We start from the raw sequence: 20,588 nt of genomic DNA on the forward strand, positions 1-20,588 counted from the left end.
AATCTAAACAGACCTATAACCCTTAATGAAATAAAAGCAGTCATCAAAAGTCTCCCAAACAAAAAAAGCCCAAGCCCAAATGGCTTCAGTGCAGAATTCTACCAGAAATTCAAAGAAGAGTTAATTCCAATACTCCTCAAAGTATTCCACACAATAGAAGCAGGAGGCTCACTGCCAAACTCTTTTTATGAGGCTACAATTACCTTGATACCCAAACCACACAAAGACACAACTAAGAAAGAGAACTATAGACCAATTTCCCTCATGAACATCGATGCAAAAATACTCAATAAAATATTAGCAAACAGGATTCAAGAAAACATCAGAAAAATCATCCACCATGATCAAGTAGGCTTCATCCCAGGAATGCAGGGATGGTTCAACATTAGAAAATCTATCAATGTAATCCACCATATAAACAAACTTCGAAAGAAAAACCACATGATCATTTCACTAGATGCTGAAAAAGCCTTTGACAAAATCCAGCACCCCTTCATGATAAAGGTCCTAGAGAGATCAGGGATAACAGGAACATACATGAATATAATAAAAGCAATATATAGTAAACCAACAGCTAACATCAAACTAAATGGAGAGAAACTCAATGCAATTCCTCTAAAATCAGGAACAAGACGAGGCTGCCCACTCTCTCCATATCTCTTCAATATTGTACTTGAAGTTCTGGCTACAGCAATAAGACAACAAAAGGAGATCAAGGGGATACAAATAGGAAAAGAAGAAGTCAAACTTTCACTATTTGCAGATGATATGATAGTTTATATAAATGACCCAAAAAACTCCGCAAGGGAACTCCTAGAGCTGATAAACACCTTCAGCAAAGTGGCAGGATACAAGGTAAACTCAAAAAAAATCAGTGACCCTATTATATACAGACGATGAAGTGACTGAGAAAGAAAACAAAGAACCCTCACCCTTTACAGTAGCCATAAACAGCATCAAATATCTGGGGATAATGTTAACCAAAGAAGTGAAAGACCTGTATATCAAGAACTTTGAGTCTTTAAAGAAAGAAATCAAGGAGGATACCAGAAAATGGAAAGATCTCCCATGCTCTTGGATTGGTAGGATCAACATAATAAAAATGGCAATCTTGCCAAAAGCAGTCTACAGATTCAATGCAATCCCTATCAAAATTCCGGCACAATTATTCACAGACCTGGAAAGAACATTAATCAACTTTATATGGAAAAACAAAAGGCCCAGGATAGCCAAAACAACCCTATACAATAAAGGAACTCCAGGAGGCATCACCATACCTGACTTCAAGCTCTATTATAGAGCTATAGTCCTGAAAACAGCTTGGTATTGGCACAAAAATAGGCAGGTAGACCAATGGAACCGAATTGAAACCCCTTATTTTAACCCACACTCCTATGAACACCTGATTTTTGACAAAGACGCTAAAACTATACAATGGAAAAAAGAAAGCATCTTCAACAAATGGTGCTGGCATAACTGGGTACTGGTATGCAGAAGACTGCAGATAGATCCATGTTTATCACCTTGTACAAAACTTAAGTCCAAATGGATCAAAGATCTCAACATAAATCCAGCCACACTGAAACTTTTAGAAGAAAAAGTAGGAGATACTCTTCAACGAGTTGGTACAGGAGACCACTTCCTGAACATAACAGCAGTGGCACAGACACTGAGATCGACAATTAACAAATGGGACCTAATGAAAGTAAAAAGCTTCTGTAAGGCAAAGGACACAGTCAACAAGACAAAAAGGCAGTCCACAGGTTGGGAAAAAATATTCACTAACCCCACATCTGACAGAGGGCTAATCTCCAAAAGTTACAAAGAACTCAAGAAGCAAGTCTCCAAAACACCAAAGGATCCAATTAAAAGGTGGGGTACAAAACTAAACAGAGAATTCTCAACAGAGGAGGCCAAAATGGCCAAGAGACACTTAAGAAAGTGCTCAACATCCTTAGCCAATAGGGACATGCAAATCAAAACAACTTTGAGATGCCATCTTACTCCTGTCAGAATGGCTAAAATCAAAAACACAGAAGACAATCTATGCTGGAGAGGATGTGGAGAGAGGGGAACACTCCTCCACTGCTGGTGGGAGTGTCAACTTGTACAGCCACTTTGGAAAGCAGTATGGAGATTCCTCAGAAAAATGGGAATCAATCTACCACAAGACCCAGCAATTCCACTCTTAGGCATATATCCAAAAGAGGCAAATTCATACAACAAGGGCATCTGCTCCTCTATGTTCATAGCAGCATTATTTGTAATAGCCGGAACCTGGAAGCAACCTAGATGCCCCTCAACTGAAGAGTGGATAGAGAAAATGTGGTACATTTACACAATGGAGTACTACTCAGCAGAAAAAAATAATGGAATCTTGAAATTCGCATGTAAATGGATAGCACTGGAAGAAACCATCCTGAGTGAGGTAACCCAGTCACAAAAAGACAAACATGGTATGTACTCACTCATATATGGATTTTAGACATGGATCAGGAGAGTGCCAGTCTGCACTTCTACTGACAGAGAGTCTGGGAAACAGGAAAGAACCTAAAAGATATGCATGGTACCCAAGAGAAGAGAAATGAGGCAAGATCCTCTGAACAGATGGGGAACACTTCGAGGGGTGGGGGGGAGGGGGACCTGGGAAATAAAGAGGGGGATAAGAGGAAGAGAGAGTAGATCGTGGGGGAACAGGAAGGTCGACTGGGAGGGTAGGATGGGGGAACAGGGAATCATAGGTTAGAAGACAGATCAGGCACCATTGTGACCTCTAGTGATCTAAAGAAATGATACCAACTGGCAAGCTAAGCAATAGTGGAGAGACTACCTCGAATGCCCATTCCTAATAATGAACTTGATGTCTATAACCATCCTGGAGCCTTCATCCAATGACTGATGGAAGCAGAGGCAAACACCCACAGTTAAATACTGAACTGAACCCAAGGAACCCAGTGACAGAGAGAGAGGAGCGATGAGCAATTTGGCAAAGAATGGGCTGGAAAAACCAGCAGAGACAGTTGATCTGAACAGGGGAGAGCTCTTGGACTCCAGACCAACAGCTGGGAGGCCAGCATGGGACCGATCCAGACCCCCTGAATGTGAGAGTCAATGTGGAGGCCTGGGCTACCTATGGGGTCCTGAGCAGTGGATCAGTGTTTATCCCTCGAATACTAACAGACATCTTGTGCCCATAACACAAAGAGGGTTGCTCTCTCTGCCTGGTCTCTTAGGGGAGTGCCTGGACCCTACCCTGAGTGAAATGACAGACTCTAGATATCCCCTATGCGGAAGGAATTGGCAATAGGGTGGGAGGATGGGGGGTGGGGGGATGGGGGATGCGGGAGGAGGGGAGGGAGAGGGAACTGGGATTGGCATGTGAAACAAGCTATTTAAAATTAAAATAATAAAAAAATTTTTAAAAGGGAAGGAAACAACAACAAAAAGTTCAGAGTTTTAACATTAATCAGTGGAGTTCTAATAAGGTATTAATCTAGCTCTAATAAAGTATTGCTGATGTCACCATAGTCACAAGCTCAATATTTTAAATGTCCCTGGATATTTTCTAAGTATGGACTTAAAAGTGCATCTCATCTTGCTGGAAACATCTCTGTCCTATCTATATCTACATCTATCTAAATATGTGTGTGAGAGATCTCTCTCTCCTCCTCCTCCTCCCTCCCTCTTCTCTCTCTGTCTTCTCCTCCTCTCCCCTCCCTCCCCTCTCCTGTTTTCCCCCTCCCCCTCTCCCTCTCAGTCCCTCTCTCTCTCTCTGTCCTCTCCCTCCCCCTCTCCCTCTCTCTCTCCCCTCCCTCCCCTCTTCTGTTTTCCCCCTCCCCTTCTATCTCCTCTCCCTCCCCCTCTCTCTAGCCCCTCCCCTGCCCATCCCCCTCTCTCTGTCCTCTCCCTCCCCCTCTCTCTAGCCCCTCCCCTGCCCATCCCCCTCTCTCTGTCCTCTCCCTCCCTCCCCCCTTCCTCACCTCTCTGTTGCACAGTCAATAGCCCCACAATGGCGTAGTTGAATCTGCAGAACGTGTCCACCTTGGCCGGCTTCTGCTCCAGGAAGTCCTTCTGGCTGTTCCAGTACTCAGCTTGGATCTTTCCCAACTTAGTCAGTGCGCGGTACTCGCCCACACTGCTGTCAAATCGCAAGTGCTCCTCCTGGTTGTAGATGTGTCGCTGTAAGTACTGCACCCGCTCCGTCCCATTGGAGAAACGGCATTCACTCTTGACTTGTTGCAAGAAACGTGCTGTGGAGGAGACACGTGTGTCGCCTGCCTAAGCGGCTCTCTCTCAGGGACCAGACATCTGAAACCCGTAAGTCCCTCTTCGGGTACCCAAACCAGCAGAGCGTGAATGCCCTGAACCTCCTCTGCCTACACTTCCCTCTCTCTGCCTCTCTCTGTCTCTGTCTCTGTCTCTCTGTCTCTCTCTGTCTCTGTCTCTCTCTCTCTCTCTTTCTCTCTCTCTCTCTTAAGCCATAAAAGAAAAGCAAAGGACTCAAACTCTGGGAAAACCTACCTTCCAGAAAAAGCACAAATACTCCACCTTTTATTAGCCCACTCCCCATTTCTTGTCTATGACCTCCAGCTCCCAAAAGGGTGGATGGAGAAGTGGGTGTGTCATTCTGTCTCCCCACTTCTCGCACTCCTGGCCAAGAAGACATCTCTGCTGAGGCTGTCGGGATGGGTCAAGGGTAGAGCGCTGGCCTTGTGAGCCTGTGAATCTGAGTTTGATCCCCAGAGCCCACACCTGTAGCCCTGTGATGGGGACACAGAGGAGGACCCAGGAGTCCCGCAGGCGGCTAGCCTAGCCTACTCTGCTTGGCGAGCTCCAGACCTGTCAAAGGGCATGTCCCAAAAGTTAAAACCTTCTGAATAATGGCAGGGACGTCCCCTCTGCCTCCCGCTGCTCAAGGAGACCGGAAGTGTTGCTGCTGACCCACAGAAGAGAAGAACGGTCCAGGGGATGGGGTTTAAAACAAGACAGAACAACGCTGCCATGGCCAGCCGGAAGAGACTGGTGGTGGTGCTTGCAGTCAGGTCCCTTCCTCAAAGGCCGGCACCCAGATGGGTGCAGCGCTGTTATTTCAGAGCCAGAGGGGCCTTGGAGCAGGGACACCTTCTGAACCCATGCTGACAATGTCCTGAGCTCAACCACAGGGCTGCAATGGAGACCACACACAACCCTGCCCGAGGCTGTGCCTCACCCTGGCCACCACCTTCACACTCAAACCTCTTGACCCTCTCTAGAATATTCTGTCAAATGCTCCTTAGAGCCAGCCACGAGCCAGCCTCCTCTAGAGAGGAGAAAAATGACCTCCTCTCTCTTAAAATTCTGAAGGCGGAAAAACCAAAAGGACACGGTGGAGAAAGTATTCCAGAATGAGAAATGTCAGGAGTGAAGGGCGGGGCTCTGTTGGCAGGGAGACTGGAGTGACGGAGGGACCAGAGGAGCTCTCTGGGGGGTGGCAGCTAAGTGCCAAGGACGGCTAAGTTGATCTCAGACAGGAAAGGTGGTGATGACAAGGAGTTAGGGAGGTAACATGTTGGGGAAGTCCTATGTCAATAAAGCACTGCTGGCCAATAGGAATCTAGATAGGTGGGACTAGGAGTCCAGGAGAACTCTGGGAAGGAGAAACACAGAAGTCGAGATGTAACACCATGGGGTAGGAAGCCCGGAAACTTCTCCGGTAAGAGAAATACTTAGATTAACAATTATGGGGTAATTACTTAAGTCAGAGCTAGCCAGTAAGAAACAAGCAAAGCCAACAGCTTCATAATTAATATAGCCTCCTGTGTGTTTATTTGGGACTGATGTGGCTCTAGAGCCAGGCTGGTGGGAAGGCTTCTCACAAGGAAAAGGCTTCTCTTTACAGTGACACCCATGCATAAAATCTTGAGAGAGTTCATGAACTTACTCAAGGGAACAGAACAATGGATCTCACTCTGTGAGGGGGGAAGGGGAGGGATGAGCTGTAGGGATCACAAGGAGCCAAGGACTCAAGAGCCTTGTTTGTGGTTGACGTGGGCCTTTGGACTTTTCCTAAATAGTAGGAAACTGGAGAAGCTCCCGGAAATGAAAACCACCATCCCAACACTGACCCACAGTCTCTTATCTAAACTGCAGACCCAGAGGATTCACACACCAGGTCTTTTTAAAGTCAGATGCCAAGTTCATTTGTCAAATCTGACCTGCAGGGAGGGGTGATGAGATTCAATCCTCTTCCACGGTCCCAGGGCCAGGGAATGTAGGAGAAAAATTAAAAATTAAAATACGGGTGAGTGAAAACAAAAACAAACTGGGCTCTAACCCTCCCCCAGGCTCCCCGAAGAACAGCTCACAGCTCACGGAGCCCTGTCATCTCTACGGCTTAGCTGCCCTGCGCTCCCAGGGAGGAAGCAAACCCGACCCACCTCCCAGCAGAATTTCCACACAGGAAGCTCAGCAAGCCCTGTGCACGAGGCTAATTTAACATCAGGACTCATCAACCTCCAGGCCCTGAGGGAATGTGACACGAGGCCAGAGACGTTACTGGAAGAAACTGAAAGGCAGTGACTGATATTGAGTGGGGGGCGGGGGGCTCTCACACAGATCTGAAAGAGCAAACATCCAGACTCCTACTGGGGGAAATAGTTTGGATGTCATGTAAGGACTGTGGATGGTCAGAGAAAATATCAGAGGATTCAAGGGGCTTGACCTGGACAGTGTGAAAGTTGGACCTTCCTTCCCTCACCCCCAGCAGCCCGGCCCCTGAGGCGTGCACTTACGTCGGGGGTCCCTGACCAAAGCCACCGGAGGGATCAGCGCCATCAGCATCAGGCCCGCAGCTGCCACACAGGGGCCTCTGGGGAGCCGCAGACCCATCATGGTGGAGGAGGAGGAGGAGGTGGTCTCACACCCCGAAAACTATCTCCCCTCTCCATCTACACCCAAGTCAGTAGAAACAGGGGATCCACCGCTTTGGTGCTGAGTTGAGTAAGGTCAGTGCTGAGGAGCCAATCAGCATCAGATGTGAGCAGCATCACCAGTTGCTAGTTAGAATTTCAGTATGAGGGTCCTCTTTGGAACCAGCAATCTCTTTTCTATTTGGTGTTTTTACTGATTGATCCAGTTGCAGCTGAGACATTAATCAGGCCGCATTGCTGAGCCAGCTCCGCTGTGGTCCCTCATTCATCCATCACTCTGCACTGGGGAGCGCTCACCTCCTACACAGGGCTGCTGCAGGCTCAACTGTGTGTCTGAAGCCTGTGGGAGCAAAGGAGGTGACTGAAGGTGACTGCCAGCCAGGAACCTTTAACCTGGCACTTGCTGCCCCTCAGCCTCATGGTGGAGATGTCCAAGGTGACGCAAGTGTGCCCGCTTCAGGGGAAGTCGCCCCGTCTCTCACATTCCCTAGAGCTGGAAAAGACTGGGTGCTGTCTCCAGGAGCAGCTTCCCCTGGTAACTGATGATGCAGCCGAATGCCAGCTCTTGATTGGACAGTGGAATCTGTGCTTCTTCAGTTAGGGAAATGTCTGACAAGCTAAAGGAAACTGAAGGATAGTCATGGGGGTGGGTGGGTGTTTCCAGCCCGGACCCTGGGCTGTGGTTGACTCTGGAAGCTCAGTCGAGGGTCCCCATGGTTATTTACAGCCCAGTCCCTAAGGGAAGACACTCAAAGCAGAGGCTGGGTGTATGCTGAGTTCTTGTCGGGACCACCAGCTCCCCGATAACTGACACAGAGACTCATTATTATAAAGCTCAGCCGATAGCTTAGGCTTGTTACTAACCAGCTCTCTTACAGCTTTAAGTCGCATTTCTTATCTGTGTAACTACCCGTGGCTCAGTACCCTTTTTTTTTTCCAGCACAAGAAATTCATCTTTCTTCTTCAGTGTCTCCTGGACACCCTGCCCTTCCCCGTGCCCATCCACAAGTCCCATCTTACCTCTCCCTGCCGAGCTATTGGTCACCAGCTCTTTATATTAAGGCAGTGAGAGAAATCCATCTTCACAGCGTTCAACAAGACGACTCCATAACATCCGGGCATCCTGGGGTGGGGGGAGAGGGTGGCGTCCCGCCAGGCTTCGGTTGAAGTCCTGAGAGCAGGAGTCTGAGCCAGACTGGAGCGGTTCTCTCTGACTTTCTGTGCCACACTGAGGGATGTGTTCACCTCTGGGGCATCAGCCGGAGGCCGGGCTCCTCTTTCCGGTGTCTCTGACTCAGTTTACCTGGTTTTATATCCTTTGGCACAGCACACTGAGATCAGACACAGAACTGCCGTGGACGCTCAGGGAGGGAGCTGGAATTCTCACAGCTGTGAAGATGTATGTCTCATGGGGGAAGCACACCTGGGTTTCCTTTGTGCCACCAACCAGCTCCCAAATCACGACATGAAGACTTACTATTAGTTATGAATGCTCGGCCTTAGCTCAGCTCTTATTTTAATCTGTTTATCTACATTTTGCCTTGAGGTTTTTTTGGGGTTTTTTTGTTTGTTTGTTTGTTTGTTTTACCTTTCTTTCTGTGTGTCCTACTTTTCCTCCTTCCTGTGTCTTCCCCGGCTTCTGGCCCCAAGCGTGTCTCTCTCTTTTCTCCCTTGTTCTCTTCTCTCCAAGGAGGGGAGAGGAAATTGGTCCTGAGGGCCACAGGCTACAGGCAGTTAGATCTGCAAGGCTTCTCTGCAGCGGGTTCCTCAGAGAGAGCCCTGGCACCCAGCAGCTGATGGAGTCTGTGTGGCACTCACCGTAAGGTCCTTAGGGGTTAGGAACTGGTATGAAGACCGAGGACCCTGCAGAACAGCTCCTGAGGGACTGACTCCTGGGAGGTCACTGGCCCCTGCGGGAGGGGATCTCTCCACCTCGCTGATACTGGGTTACCTGCACCCTCGTTCTCTGCCCCCCAAAAACAGCAGGTGCCCTCCCTGTGCAGGTCTGCCAGTCACCATAGTACAGGCTCCCTTTTTAAAGCTCTAGATCACACCGGTAAAAGATTTAAAAAACAGACTAGAGAAACTCAAACTCTGAAGCTTGGACACCAAACCGAGGTAGCCAACAAATCCTAACTCTATTATGTTGTGCTGTTACCACAGACAAGGTTATGTGGTTGAGGGGCTAGAGAGATGGTGTGGCTAATAGAAGCACCTGCTGTACAAGCATGGTTTCCATCCCAGCACCAACAGAACAAGTCCGCTGTGGGCCTGTGCACCTCCAACCTCAGCAGGGACCGGGGGATTGCTGGGGCTTTCCAACTGCCGACCTAGCCTAAAAACCTGAAGACTCAGAGGAAAAGGGTGGAGAACAATGAGGACGCCTTCGTTTGGCCTCCACACACCAGCACTCGGGTGCTCACACACACACACACACACACACACACACACACACACACACTGTGCTCACACCTCACACACGTACACCACCCACATCATGTCCTAATAACTTTATATGGGCCCATGCCAAAGTTTTAACAAAGCTTTGAAATTACTGTTTAAATTCTAGTGATTTAAATTTGTAGACATGAGACTTTTAAATAACTTTCCCGTCGATTTACGCCATAAAAAATTAGTAAGGGATTGTAAGCCTCAAAGGTTGACAAAGCAAACCAGTACTGCCCAGTCCTGGGGGGGGCATCTGACGCTTCTAGGACTGGCTGCTTACCCTAGCTAGGAAACACCTCTTCAGACAGTGAGTCTTCAACACTGAAGGAAAGCATGGCTTTGTGCGAATCACCTGAGCTTTGTGGTCAGAAGCCCAGTCATTTGCTGGTAAGGCAACTTCTGGTGTCTGCCATCTTGAAAGGTTACTGGGGTATGAAGGTTACTGGGGGGTATGAAGGTTTCTGGGGTATGAAGATTACTGGGGGGTATGAAGATTACTGGGGTATGAAGATTACTGGGGGGTATGAAGGTTACTGGGGTATGAAGATTACTGGGATATGAAGGTTACTGGGGTATGAAGGTTACTGGGGTATGAAGATTACTGGGGTATGAAGGTTACTGGGGTATGAAGGTTACTGGGGTATGAAGGTTACTGGGGTATGAAGGTTACTGGGGTATGAAGATTACTGGGGTATGAAGATTACTGGGGTATGAAGGTTACTGGGGTATGAAGGTTACTGGGGTATGAAGGTTACTGGGGTATGAAGGTTACTGGGGTATGAAGGTTACTGGGGTATGAAGATTACTGGAGTATGAAGGTTACTGGGGTATGAAGGTTACTGGGGTATGAAAGTTTCTGGGGTATGAAGGTTACTGGGGTATGAAGATTACTGGAGTATGAAGGTTACTGGGGTATGAAGGTTACTGGAGTATGAAGGTTACTGGGGTATGAAGGTTACTGGGGTATGAAAGTTTCTGGGGTATGAAGGTTACTGGGGTATGAAGATTACTGGAGTATGAAGGTTACTGGGGTATGAAGGTTACTGGGGTATGAAGGTTACTGGAGTATGAAGGTTACTGGGGTATGAAGGTTTCTGGGGTATGAAAGTTTCTGGGGTATGAAGGTTACTGGGGTATGAAGGTTACTGGGGTATGAAGGTTACTGGGGTATGAAGGTTACTGGGGTATGAAGATTACTGGGGTATGAAGGTTACTGGGGTATGAAGATTACTGGGGTATGAAGGTTACTGGGGGTGTTTGTATGCTTTAAGCTGCCACTGCACAGCCTTGAGCTAACAGACTCAGCAAGAGGTACTTGGTACTTAGTACTTTGTTACCAACCCAGGCGTGTGGAACCCCATCTGGTGGCTTAGTCTTCTGTACCGCACACACCCCATCTGTCATCTGCCTCAAAGCGCGTGCTTCCCTTGTTCATCTTCATCTGAAGGCTCTTGTTTTTGAATAGAGGAAGTGTTGCCTTTTTAACAATGAGACATCTTAAAGCCAAGGGTTCCCAACATGAATAGACACGATTTCTAGAGCCAAATTGTTCAGACCATTAGAAATTATTGTAAAGGCCAATAGTATGAGTTTCATATGGGAGTTCAACATGCACCAGCGTGTTCTTAAGTCCGGCCTCTCGGGAGCCCTTACCTCTAGGAACTTCCCTTGCCCACCCCCACCCCCACCCCACCCTATCCCCCCACCCCCACCCCCCGCATGAGTTCTATGACTCTGTTATGACACTGATTCCGGAACCTTCACAGACCATATCCTGCTTAGGTCCAATGATCCTCAGTCACACAATTCCTGGGAGACCCTCTGCACCCTTGTCTACAAAGGTCTCCCTGACACTCAGGTTCTCACAGCTCAGAGGCCCTGAGCTTGTGGCATTTGTTTTATCTTGATCTCCCTCTCTCTGACAAAACGATTCCAGATGATGTGGAATTCGTTGAAGATACTAACCAGAAGATGGCAGTCCTGGGTAAGGACCAGCTTCCGCTCTGGCATTTCCTTGACACCTACTCTCTCAGGTCTTGTCTTGGGGACACTGATAGGGCTGGCTTTCTTCCTTACCCGGTGTCTTCCAACCCTGATATCCATCCTTTCATTCTGGCTGGCTCCTCTGGGAAGCTGAGGGAAAGTTGCCCATGGTCACCTCCTCTCTAGAGCAATCTTCTCTGGCTTTCTGAAGTCTGAACTCTGGGACAGAGGGACCACGGTTGGAGCATGCCACAGCCTCCCCTGTCATTCCTGCCACAGCCTCCCCTGCCGTTCCTGCCACAGCCTGCCCTGTCATTCCTGCCACAGCCTCCCCTGCCGTTCCTGCCACAGCCTGCCCTGTCATTCCTGCCACAGCCTCCCCTGTGGTTCCTGCCACAGCCTCCCCCGTCATTCCTGCCACAGCCTCCCCCGTCATTCCTGCCACAGCCTCCCGTCATTCCTGCCACAGCCTGCCCTGCCGTTCCTGCCACAGCCTGCCCTGTGGTTCCTGCCACAGCCTCCCCTGTCATTCCTGCCACAGCCTCCCCTGTGGTTCCTGCCATAGCCTCCCCTGCCGTTCCTGCCACAGCCTGCCCTGTCATTCCTGCCACCGCCTCCCCTGTGGTTCCTGCACAATCTGCCTCAGCACTAAGAAACAGGGGCTTCGTCCCTTTTCCCCGACACACGGGATGACCATCCTCCAAACGCCCACCCCAAGAGCATTTCAGACAGCCAGCAAAGGGTCAGCTTGCTCTCTGGGACTCCCTCTGAACCCGTCATCTAAGTTTCTCTCACTTTCACCAGAGTTTAACACTCCCGTGGTGGAGACCGGCTGCTGACTTTAGAGGCTCATTCAGAGCAAATCTTTAAAGGTAAAGGGTTTGGCAGCAGAATTTCCCCACGTAGCCAAACATCTAAAATGACTCGGCAGACATCTGCCCGATCTGCCAGCTGCGGGGGTGAGGTTGTTACATCGCGGGGTGGGTTTCCACGCGTGCTTTTTGGGAGTAGCCTTGATTGTGGAATAATCTATCTTCTTAGTCATTCGGAGTTTGATAGGCTTTAGCGTTTCCACTGTAGCGACAGACTTGTAGTTGCTATGGGTGTGTGTGTCCCCCCACACACACTCATTGTCTTTTCTGCTCTGTCTTAAATATCAAATGCCAATCAACCATACAGATATACAGACAGTCTTCCAGTCCCTGTGACAAAGTTCACAAGCATATCATTCGGCTCAGTGGGCGGCAACTCCTAGGCCTTCCTCGTTGATAAGAAATGTCTATACTCTCATGCGCTCACATTAATATCATTACCTTCAGACAGCACCTTTCCAGGGCCTTCAAAACCTTTGGCTGCTGGACTGTGCAACTATACGTTGCTACATGTGTACAGCTGTAAATCTTATGAGTGCACAAATACATTTATGTCTTAAACAAAATGGGAAATGTATGCATAAAAGGTTTTATGCACACAAAAATAGTTCTCAGCACTCGGGAGGCAGAGGCAGGCGGATCTCTGTGAGTTCGAGGCCGGGCTGGACCGACAGCCTCCAAAACAATACAGAGAAACCCTGTCTCGTAAAAACCAAAAAAAAAAAATAGAAGTTCTATTTTTTTTCCCCCTCAGAGGACTGCTTTGCTGGACCACTTACTCTCCCCCCCTCCCCACCCCCTCCGCTTTCTCCCGCCCCACTGAGGGGCTCCATGGAGAAGGGGATCCCTCAGATTGCCCAATTTAAACACGAGATTATAGCAGCCAGGGCTCTTACAGAGCCAAGAGAACAAGCATAAGAGCTCAAACTGGGCTGGGACAGGAATGGCAGATGCTGAGCTTGGCCGCGCAGTTTGTAATCCCTGTGCGTGGAAGGCCAAGCTTGCAGGAGAAATCAGGAATCAGTACCAGCCTCGCTTACATAATGAGTGCAAGACCAGTCTGGGCTGTGTGAGACTTCATCTAGAAACAACACTAAATGAGTTAAAGAGTTGAGGAAGAAAGGGGAGGGACAGAGCCGTACGATGGCAGCAGCTGTCTCTGGGTGGCCAACGCCTATAGCTGTCTTTTTGTTTCAGAAGTAATTTTAGCTGTCATCCTGAGTCTGCTGGGCCTTGCTATCCTGGCTATCCTGATAGCAAGATGGACACGTCGTAGGCAAAATGGTGAGTAGCCACAGCGACTCCCCATGAAAGTCTCCGGGGGAGGGAAGAGGAGCTGCAGCTACAGGCTTTGCCGGTGTGCCCAGAGCGTGTCCCACACAGACATTGAGAGCTTTTCCTGCTTAGTGTCTCTGCTCACAGAGTGAGATTCCAAAGCTTACGCCATCAGCACTGCCAACAGAGACGCAAGAATTAGCGAGAGGAATGAGAATACTTTAAAGCAAAACCTGTCTCAGTTCCAGAGGGGCGGGGACAGAGCAGTAGGATGGCAGCAGCGGTCTGTGGGTGGCCCAAAGCCTATAGCTGTCTGAAAATAGGAGAAAACAGGACGCTGGCAGAAAGCCACATCTTACAGCGCAGGGGGCACGCGGGGCTGTGAGCGGCAGCTTTGGAGACAGCCACACGAATCGGGGGCGCCCGTAGGAGGAGTGGGACGCAACATTCAGGTCCCTCTCCACAGTGTCCCCCTCAATACCTGCCCTGCTTCCTTCCCATCACTGCCTTCCCCAGATCTCCTCCCCTCAGTACCTGCGAGCCCTCAGAGAAAACAGCCTAGCACGACAGGGCTGGATGAGGATGGGGTGTTGGAAAGGGAGGACTCAGTATCCCGTCAGGGGGACCACCGTGGGGGCAAAGTTTAGAGTAAGGAAGGTTGGGGGTCGGGAAGAGCGCCTCTGTCAACAGCTAACGAAACATCTGCCTAACCCTTCCACAGCGGTACAGGTCTCCAGATACGCTTCAGAACAAAGTGAGTATCCGAAGCCTCCCGTGACGAAGCGCCGGGCGCCTGTGGATTCTGTGTGCGTGCGTGCGTGCGTGCGTGCGTGCGTGCGTGTGTGTATGTGTGGCTCACCCGTGTGCTTCCAGAATTTGATAGAGTATACCATCCCACGAAACTACACCTTTGAGTTTCTAAGGGAATCCTGCCGGAGATCTGCTAGAATGGATCAGTAGTGTGTGAGCGTCCATGGTCCCGAGGCTCCCCTCAGTGGCCAGCAGAAACACTGAGCCCTGGCATACAACAGATCCTTCGGGCTTTAGACGGATGGCTCATTGGGAGGTCTAGGTCTCACTGTGAAGAGGCCTCCATAAGGTAGCTGGGCAGAAGGCTCTAACCATCAGGACGGTGAGAGCGGATCCAGCTAAGGTTCCTGTGATGGGGCGGGAAAAGATAGCAATGTCTCTGAGAAGCTCACCCAGGGCACTGCACGGAAAGAGGGAGCTGGGCGCTGCAGTGACAGCCCCGCCCCTTCCCGGTCACCTGACCGTGCCAACATAGCCCAGGGCACCGCACGGAAGGAGGGAGCTGGGCGCTGCAGTGACAGCCCCGCCCCTTCCCGGTCACCTGACCGTGCCAACATTCTAAACGGTCCCTTCACAGTTAACCCACATGCTTCTCCCATCCTGGAAATTTGTGCTTATGTCAACTCTTAGGTGAAGAAACACAATCACAGAGCTGTTTCTCCTTTCTTCCTAGGTGCCGGGCTCCTGGATTACGAGGATGGTAGGGACAAAGAGATTAGTAGCTATAGACAATTCCGGAAGAATGTTTTCCTTAGGGAATACCATCTTCTTCTCCCTTTCAGTGTCTTGTGTACACGCAGCATTCTGCTAGGCTTCCAACCGCCTTCCTCTAATGCTCACGCACACACAGATGCATGGCAGCTGTGCGGTTTTCCCAAAAAGGGAAAACATTTCTCCCTCTAAAGACCATTAAAATAACTAATTTCCACCTCTTGCTTACTCCAGCTCCCAAGATCTGTAAGATTCTTTATGAAACAGGTCCACAGATGTTTAAGACAGGATGAAAAGGGGCTGGAGAGATGGCTCAGCGGTTAAGAGCACAGACATAGATGTAGGCAAGACATCCTATACACATAAAATAAACTGGATAAATGGATAAAATACATAGTTTATAGATTGTCATGGAGGTAAAATAGCACATTGAAGAGATACTTTGGAAGCTATACAGTAAACCAAGACACACACATTTATGAACACTGTTTTAGAAAATGAAGCTAATTGCCTCAACAGCTGATACTCATCCATGCTCCTCCACTAGAGGAGAAGCCGGGTTCTGAGTTGAGGCTAGCAACTCGAGTGCTCAGATCTAACCTAAGTGCACCCACTAGACTTAGAGAAAAGAGGATTGTTGAATGCTGGATTTCAGCGGCTAGCATTACTTCTAGTTAGGTCGTCCACAAAACTGAGCTATGTAGGCTGGTGTGAACCCAGAGTCCTTACAAAGGCAATTTAAAATAAGACACCTCCAGAAACTTGATGACTCTGAGGGGACCCTGAGGCACCGAGGTTTCCTACAGGGACTCACACGGGCCTCTGGTTTCAGTGTGGCACCGGTGTCCTTCTCTCTGACACCTCGGCGCTGCAGCCGTTCTCCCTTGAAACTTTCTCTCAATGTCTGCCCGTGGCTGTGCCCTCGGTTCATTCTCCCGGTAGTTACAGCCTCTCATTCCCGTTTGAAGCCACTAAACTGGCCCCGCCAACCAATCTATAACTAAAGGATCATGGAACTTTGGGTTGTCGAAGCAACCACACACACTGCACACACACACACACACACACACACACACACACACACACAGCAAACATCAATCCCCCGTCATTGAGGAAAGTCTGGTCACTCAGGTTGCTGCATGCACCCTCCATTTATGCTCACTGCCGTCTTTATGACAGGCTAGAGTGGAGAGCCAAGAGCTTCTAAATCCTCTTTGTCTTCCGAAGTTAAAGATGAACGAATGGGAAGGTCTGGGAAAGTGCTTAGCGGCGATGTGGGATAGTGGTAAATTTATCTTGTGGCGAGATGCTGGTAACTTAGTCTGTTTTCTCTTTCTTTCACACAAGGTGTTTGCTGCACGAAACAGAAGAAAGTAAAAGGAGGTAAACTCAATTTCATTTCATAGGCAGCTTAGACACACTAGCATGCTCCATCCAGAGCCTCATTATGTGTCCTTTCCTTCAGGGTCCCCATGTTCGGTGTCAGCAGAATGTGGTAAATAAACTAGACACTGGCTTGTTAAGAGATAACAAGTCAGTTTAGAAGAGAGTAAGAATCTTACACTTTTCTTCAGACCTCTAGGCATTTCATGGGGTGGCTGAGATGAGTATATTTATGGTGAAATTAGAGAGAACATCAATCTTTCTCCTAATGGAAGGATCCATAAGGACCAGGTGTTACTCATCGTGTTCCCTCCGTGGAGCCTTGATCCAGTCACTTTGAAGTTACGGCAAGGAGCATGTGGGGATGGATGGAAACTGCTCAGGGAAAGAAGAGAACGCTCGCTTCCATGGAAGGCCCTCGTCCAAAGCCCGTTGTTAATCCATGGTTCGTAAATAAATCAATCCAGTCATGAGGTGACAGTGTTCGTGATCCAGTCACCTCCCAAAGGGCTTCACCTCCGGACCCTGCCCTGGGGACCAAGCCTTCGACCTGTGACCTTCTGGGGCACAGCTGAGATCCAAACCACAGGCTTGTGTGCATTCCAGACTACAAAATACATCTACGTCCTCCCGGCAAGGAGCCCCAAAGTCTCAGTGCTTCCAGGACAGGTCAAACCACACCCAAGCCCCATGCCCGAGACTTGAGGCAAACTCAGGACTCTGGACGTCTTCAAAAACCAGAACAAACAAGTCACAGAGCTCCCAGACGCAGCAGCAGCAGCAACAGCAGCGGTGGTGGCGGCGGCAGCGGCACACGGCAAATGCCCTCACTCCGAAAGGGAGAGGCGAAGCAACAGAAGGAAACCCAGACTGAAGCAGTCCGCAGTCCAGCAGAACTCTGGGTCCCTGAGCGCAGCATCAGCAACGCAGGTGGTGCCACGTGAGCTCCCGGGATTGCCAGTTCCCACGCTACCTCCCCCATCCGCAGCCCACCTAGGCTCTCTCCAGGGCCAACTCCATTCACCACCCGTGGCTTCTCTGAGCAGGCACTCCACAGACCCGACACCCCCAACTTCTTAGGGTCCTCCCAGGGCTCTCTTTAGCTTCATTTCCATCTACCCGCACGTCCCCGTCTCGCGGGTGGTCCAGCTATGACCGACGAGCACCAGAGACTCTCAGAACGTCGGAGGTCTTGGAGGAAGTCTCCATTGCTATACAGCCCTTACATTCTGCACGCTTGCGAAAACAGCATCACACACAGGCTTCAGGAACAGCAGGGGGGCCACCATGCTCCCTTAGATGGCCTCTGAGTACCAGGATGGTTGACTGAGAGGAAAAGGAAAAAAAAATCCTGAGGAGACAATCCCCCAAGCAGCCCTGGGAGTCTTAGACGTTCTCACGTTGACACTTTCCACCCTGCCATGGGCAAAGTTGGCAAAGATGAGCTTCCAGACAATGTTCCACAGACTCCATCAAGAACATTTCCCATAAACCACTTCCTGGGACTAACTTCCCTGGGACTCCTGACACTCTCCCTCTCAGTGGCCCACTTCCTAAGTGTCTCCCCAGGATGGCATCTGGAAGCAGCTCCCATCAGATCCTGTCAGGTGGATTAAAAAAAAATCAGCTATTTGCAAAAGTCTAGGCCCACACACAAGTGAATTGATCTAACACTCCACAATCAATCCCATCTCTCTTCACTTTTTTTAAATTTGCTTTTTATTTTATATGCATGGGTGTTTTTTTAAGATTTATTTATTTATTATGTATACAGTGTCCTGCCTGCATGTGTGCCTCCACGCCAGAAGAGGGCACAAAAAAATCTCATTACAGATGGTTGTGAGCCACCATGTGGTTGCTGGGAATTGAACTCAGGACCTCTGGAAGAGCTGTCGGTGCCCTTAACCTCTGAGTCATCTTTCCAGCCCCCAGTCCCATCTCTCAAGCTCAAGATTGCTTCAAGGCACACTCTCCCAGGACTGCTCTGCATTGATACCAAAGTCAGGCAAAAACACCAAGAGAAGATACCAGCTGCCATCACCAGAGAACCATGTGCAAAAACAATGGACAAAACACAGGCAGACCAAATTATGTATTTTTAAAAAAGAGTAAATCACCATGATCAGTAAGGGTACTTATTCCTGCATACAAATCAATAAAGCAAGATTAAAAAAATAAAGGAGTAAAGCCATATGGCCATATCTAGATTTGTAGAAAAGGCATTTGCAAAATCCACCATTCTTCTGTGATTAGTAAGTTGGTGCACAGGGAAGGTACCTCAACAAATGAAGTACCCAAGTGACAGCACTAAAGCAAATATCACCTTCCGAATCTTTTCCCTCCATTGTCAGGATGTCCACTCTCACCATTTGTATTTAAAGTAGTATTGAAAGTCCTACCCAGAGCAATTTGGCGAAAAGACGTAGAAATCAGGAAAACGACACCTGTTTGCAGATATGGCCTTGCATGTAGAAAACCCCATGTTCCATCAGAAAGTCATCAAGACCAAAAGTTTTGTTGCAGTGCGGGGCATTAAAACAAACAAGCAAACAAACAAACACGATACAGAAACCAGCAGCATTTCTCTACACTGGCAATGGGCTGACTGAAAAACCAAGGAGGGGAAGGTCTGCTTATAGAAAGCAACAGTAAGTCCAAGGAGGGGAAGGTCTGCTTACAGAAAGCAACAGTGCGTTGATTAAGGAAATCGAGGAACACACAAGAAAATGGAAAGAAATACTGTGTTCCGGTTTGGAAGACTCGCCATATTAAAACGTCTGTGCTAGTCACTTTATGTCAACTGCTAAGATCCCAGCTAAGAAAATGCCTCTAGCAGGTAGACCTATAGGAAGCCTGTGGTGCATTTTATTGCTTGGTGGTTGGTGCAGTGGCGCCATCCCTGGCTAGATAGCCCTGTGTAAGAATTCAGGCTGAGCGAGTCATGAGGAACCAGTAAGGAAGCAGGCGCTGCTCCTGCTCCAGGAAGGAAGCAATGCTCCTCATCAGCTCCTGCTCCAGGAAGGAAGCAATGCTCCTCGGCGGCTCCTGCTCCAGTTCCCGCCTCCAGGCCCTTGTTCTGTTTGAGTTACTGCCCTGACTTTTCTCAGGAGTGAACTGGGCAGTGGGCAGGGGTAAGAACAAAATAATTAAAATAGAAGGATTTGAGAAGCAGTAGGAAGGGCAATTTGTATACATGTAATAAAAAACAAAAATAGGAGACCATGAATTTGAGGAGTTGGAGGGCAGAGAAGTGAGGAAGAAATGATGTAAACACAATATTCATGTATGGAATTCTCAACAAATGAGTAAAAAAATAAATGAATTCCTACAAACAGAGATTAGAAAGGCAGTTACTAACGACCAAGGGAGAAAGAACGGACAATGCTTGTCCAAGGCACAAACTCACCGTTCTAAAGGGGAGGTAAGTCCTAAAGAAATAATGACAGAATGGCTGACGTATGCCTTGTAGTTCCCTCCATGAATGGGTGTGAAGCATTCTTGTCATGGCAAGAAAAAAATGACATCTGTGGATTGATTAGCATGCTTATTTGCTTTTGAATTTGGTGATGATTTTGCAATGTTAATATCAAACCATCATGAAGCTACACAACCCTGTGCCAATTGCACCCCAACCCAGGCAGAAAAAGAAAACACCCCGAGTGCTACAGGGAAATCCAGTGTCCAGATCTCGGTGCTCCCTTCCTTCGTGTTAATACAGGGTCGGGGGAGGGGGATTGTTTGCACTATGGTCTCATTTGGACAATGAAGCTCCCGGGGTTCAAAGAAGTATGGCCCCTGTCTGGCGGTGTCACTGCGGCTCCTAATTCTTGGGGACTCACCTCCTCGGTGACAGTTAGTCACTCCTTAGAGCACATCCAGCCGAAACTACCTTGGTGCGAGAGATTTAAGGCTGCCAAGCAAAGCCTTCCACAACAGGACATGGAGAGGATCAACACACACTCAGCACCTACCGTGTGCTGGCTCCTCCAGTGGACCCTTGTCGTCTTGTCTCTACAAGCAACTCAGGCAGCCGCATGACATCACAGGCCACCTCTCGCTTACAGTGGAGGACACTGTTCCAGGCCCACAAAGCCCCGCAGCAGGAACACAGTGCAGGATTCCCTGTGCAATAAACAACCGGAACTACTCCCTGCAATACAGAAGCTCTGAAGATGTGAACCATGGGGGGGGGGGTGTA

At 48.9% G+C, this 20,588-nt stretch overlaps 2 protein-coding genes across 16 annotated transcripts in view; one reads left to right on the top strand and one right to left on the bottom strand.

Moving 5' to 3' along the window:
- Window positions 1-4,113, bottom strand: part of LOC101829780 (H-2 class II histocompatibility antigen, I-E beta chain-like) — a 31,534-nt gene extending 27,421 nt beyond the window's left edge. Inside the window, exon 1 of the mRNA XM_040732269.1 lies at window positions 3,981-4,113. The gene's annotated coding sequence lies outside the window, so the exon portion shown is untranslated. The remainder of the gene's footprint in view (window positions 1-3,980) is intronic.
- Window positions 4,114-11,115: 7,002 nt separating this feature from the next.
- Tsbp1 (testis expressed basic protein 1) overlaps window positions 11,116-20,588 on the top strand; it is a 48,002-nt gene continuing 38,529 nt past the window's right edge. For 10 of the 15 annotated variants that reach the window (XM_040732286.1, XM_040732288.1, XM_040732290.1 and 7 more), the window contains exons 1-5: window positions 11,121-11,340; window positions 13,409-13,495; window positions 14,208-14,240; window positions 14,970-14,996; window positions 16,355-16,390. In XM_040732286.1, coding sequence (XP_040588220.1) covers window positions 11,328-11,340; window positions 13,409-13,495; window positions 14,208-14,240; window positions 14,970-14,996; window positions 16,355-16,390 — 196 coding nt within the window. In that variant the 5' untranslated portion in view covers window positions 11,121-11,327. Of the gene's footprint in view, window positions 11,341-13,408; window positions 13,496-14,207; window positions 14,241-14,969; window positions 14,997-16,354; window positions 16,391-20,588 lie in introns of all 15 variants that reach the window. The other 5 variants (XM_040732291.1, XM_040732299.1, XM_040732301.1 and 2 more) reach the window with 4 other exon arrangements.

The sequence above is a fragment of the Mesocricetus auratus genome, unplaced genomic scaffold (assembly GCF_017639785.1).
Source record: "Mesocricetus auratus isolate SY011 unplaced genomic scaffold, BCM_Maur_2.0 Super-Scaffold_100027, whole genome shotgun sequence".
In the NCBI taxonomy this organism is placed as follows: Eukaryota; Metazoa; Chordata; class Mammalia; order Rodentia; family Cricetidae; genus Mesocricetus; species Mesocricetus auratus.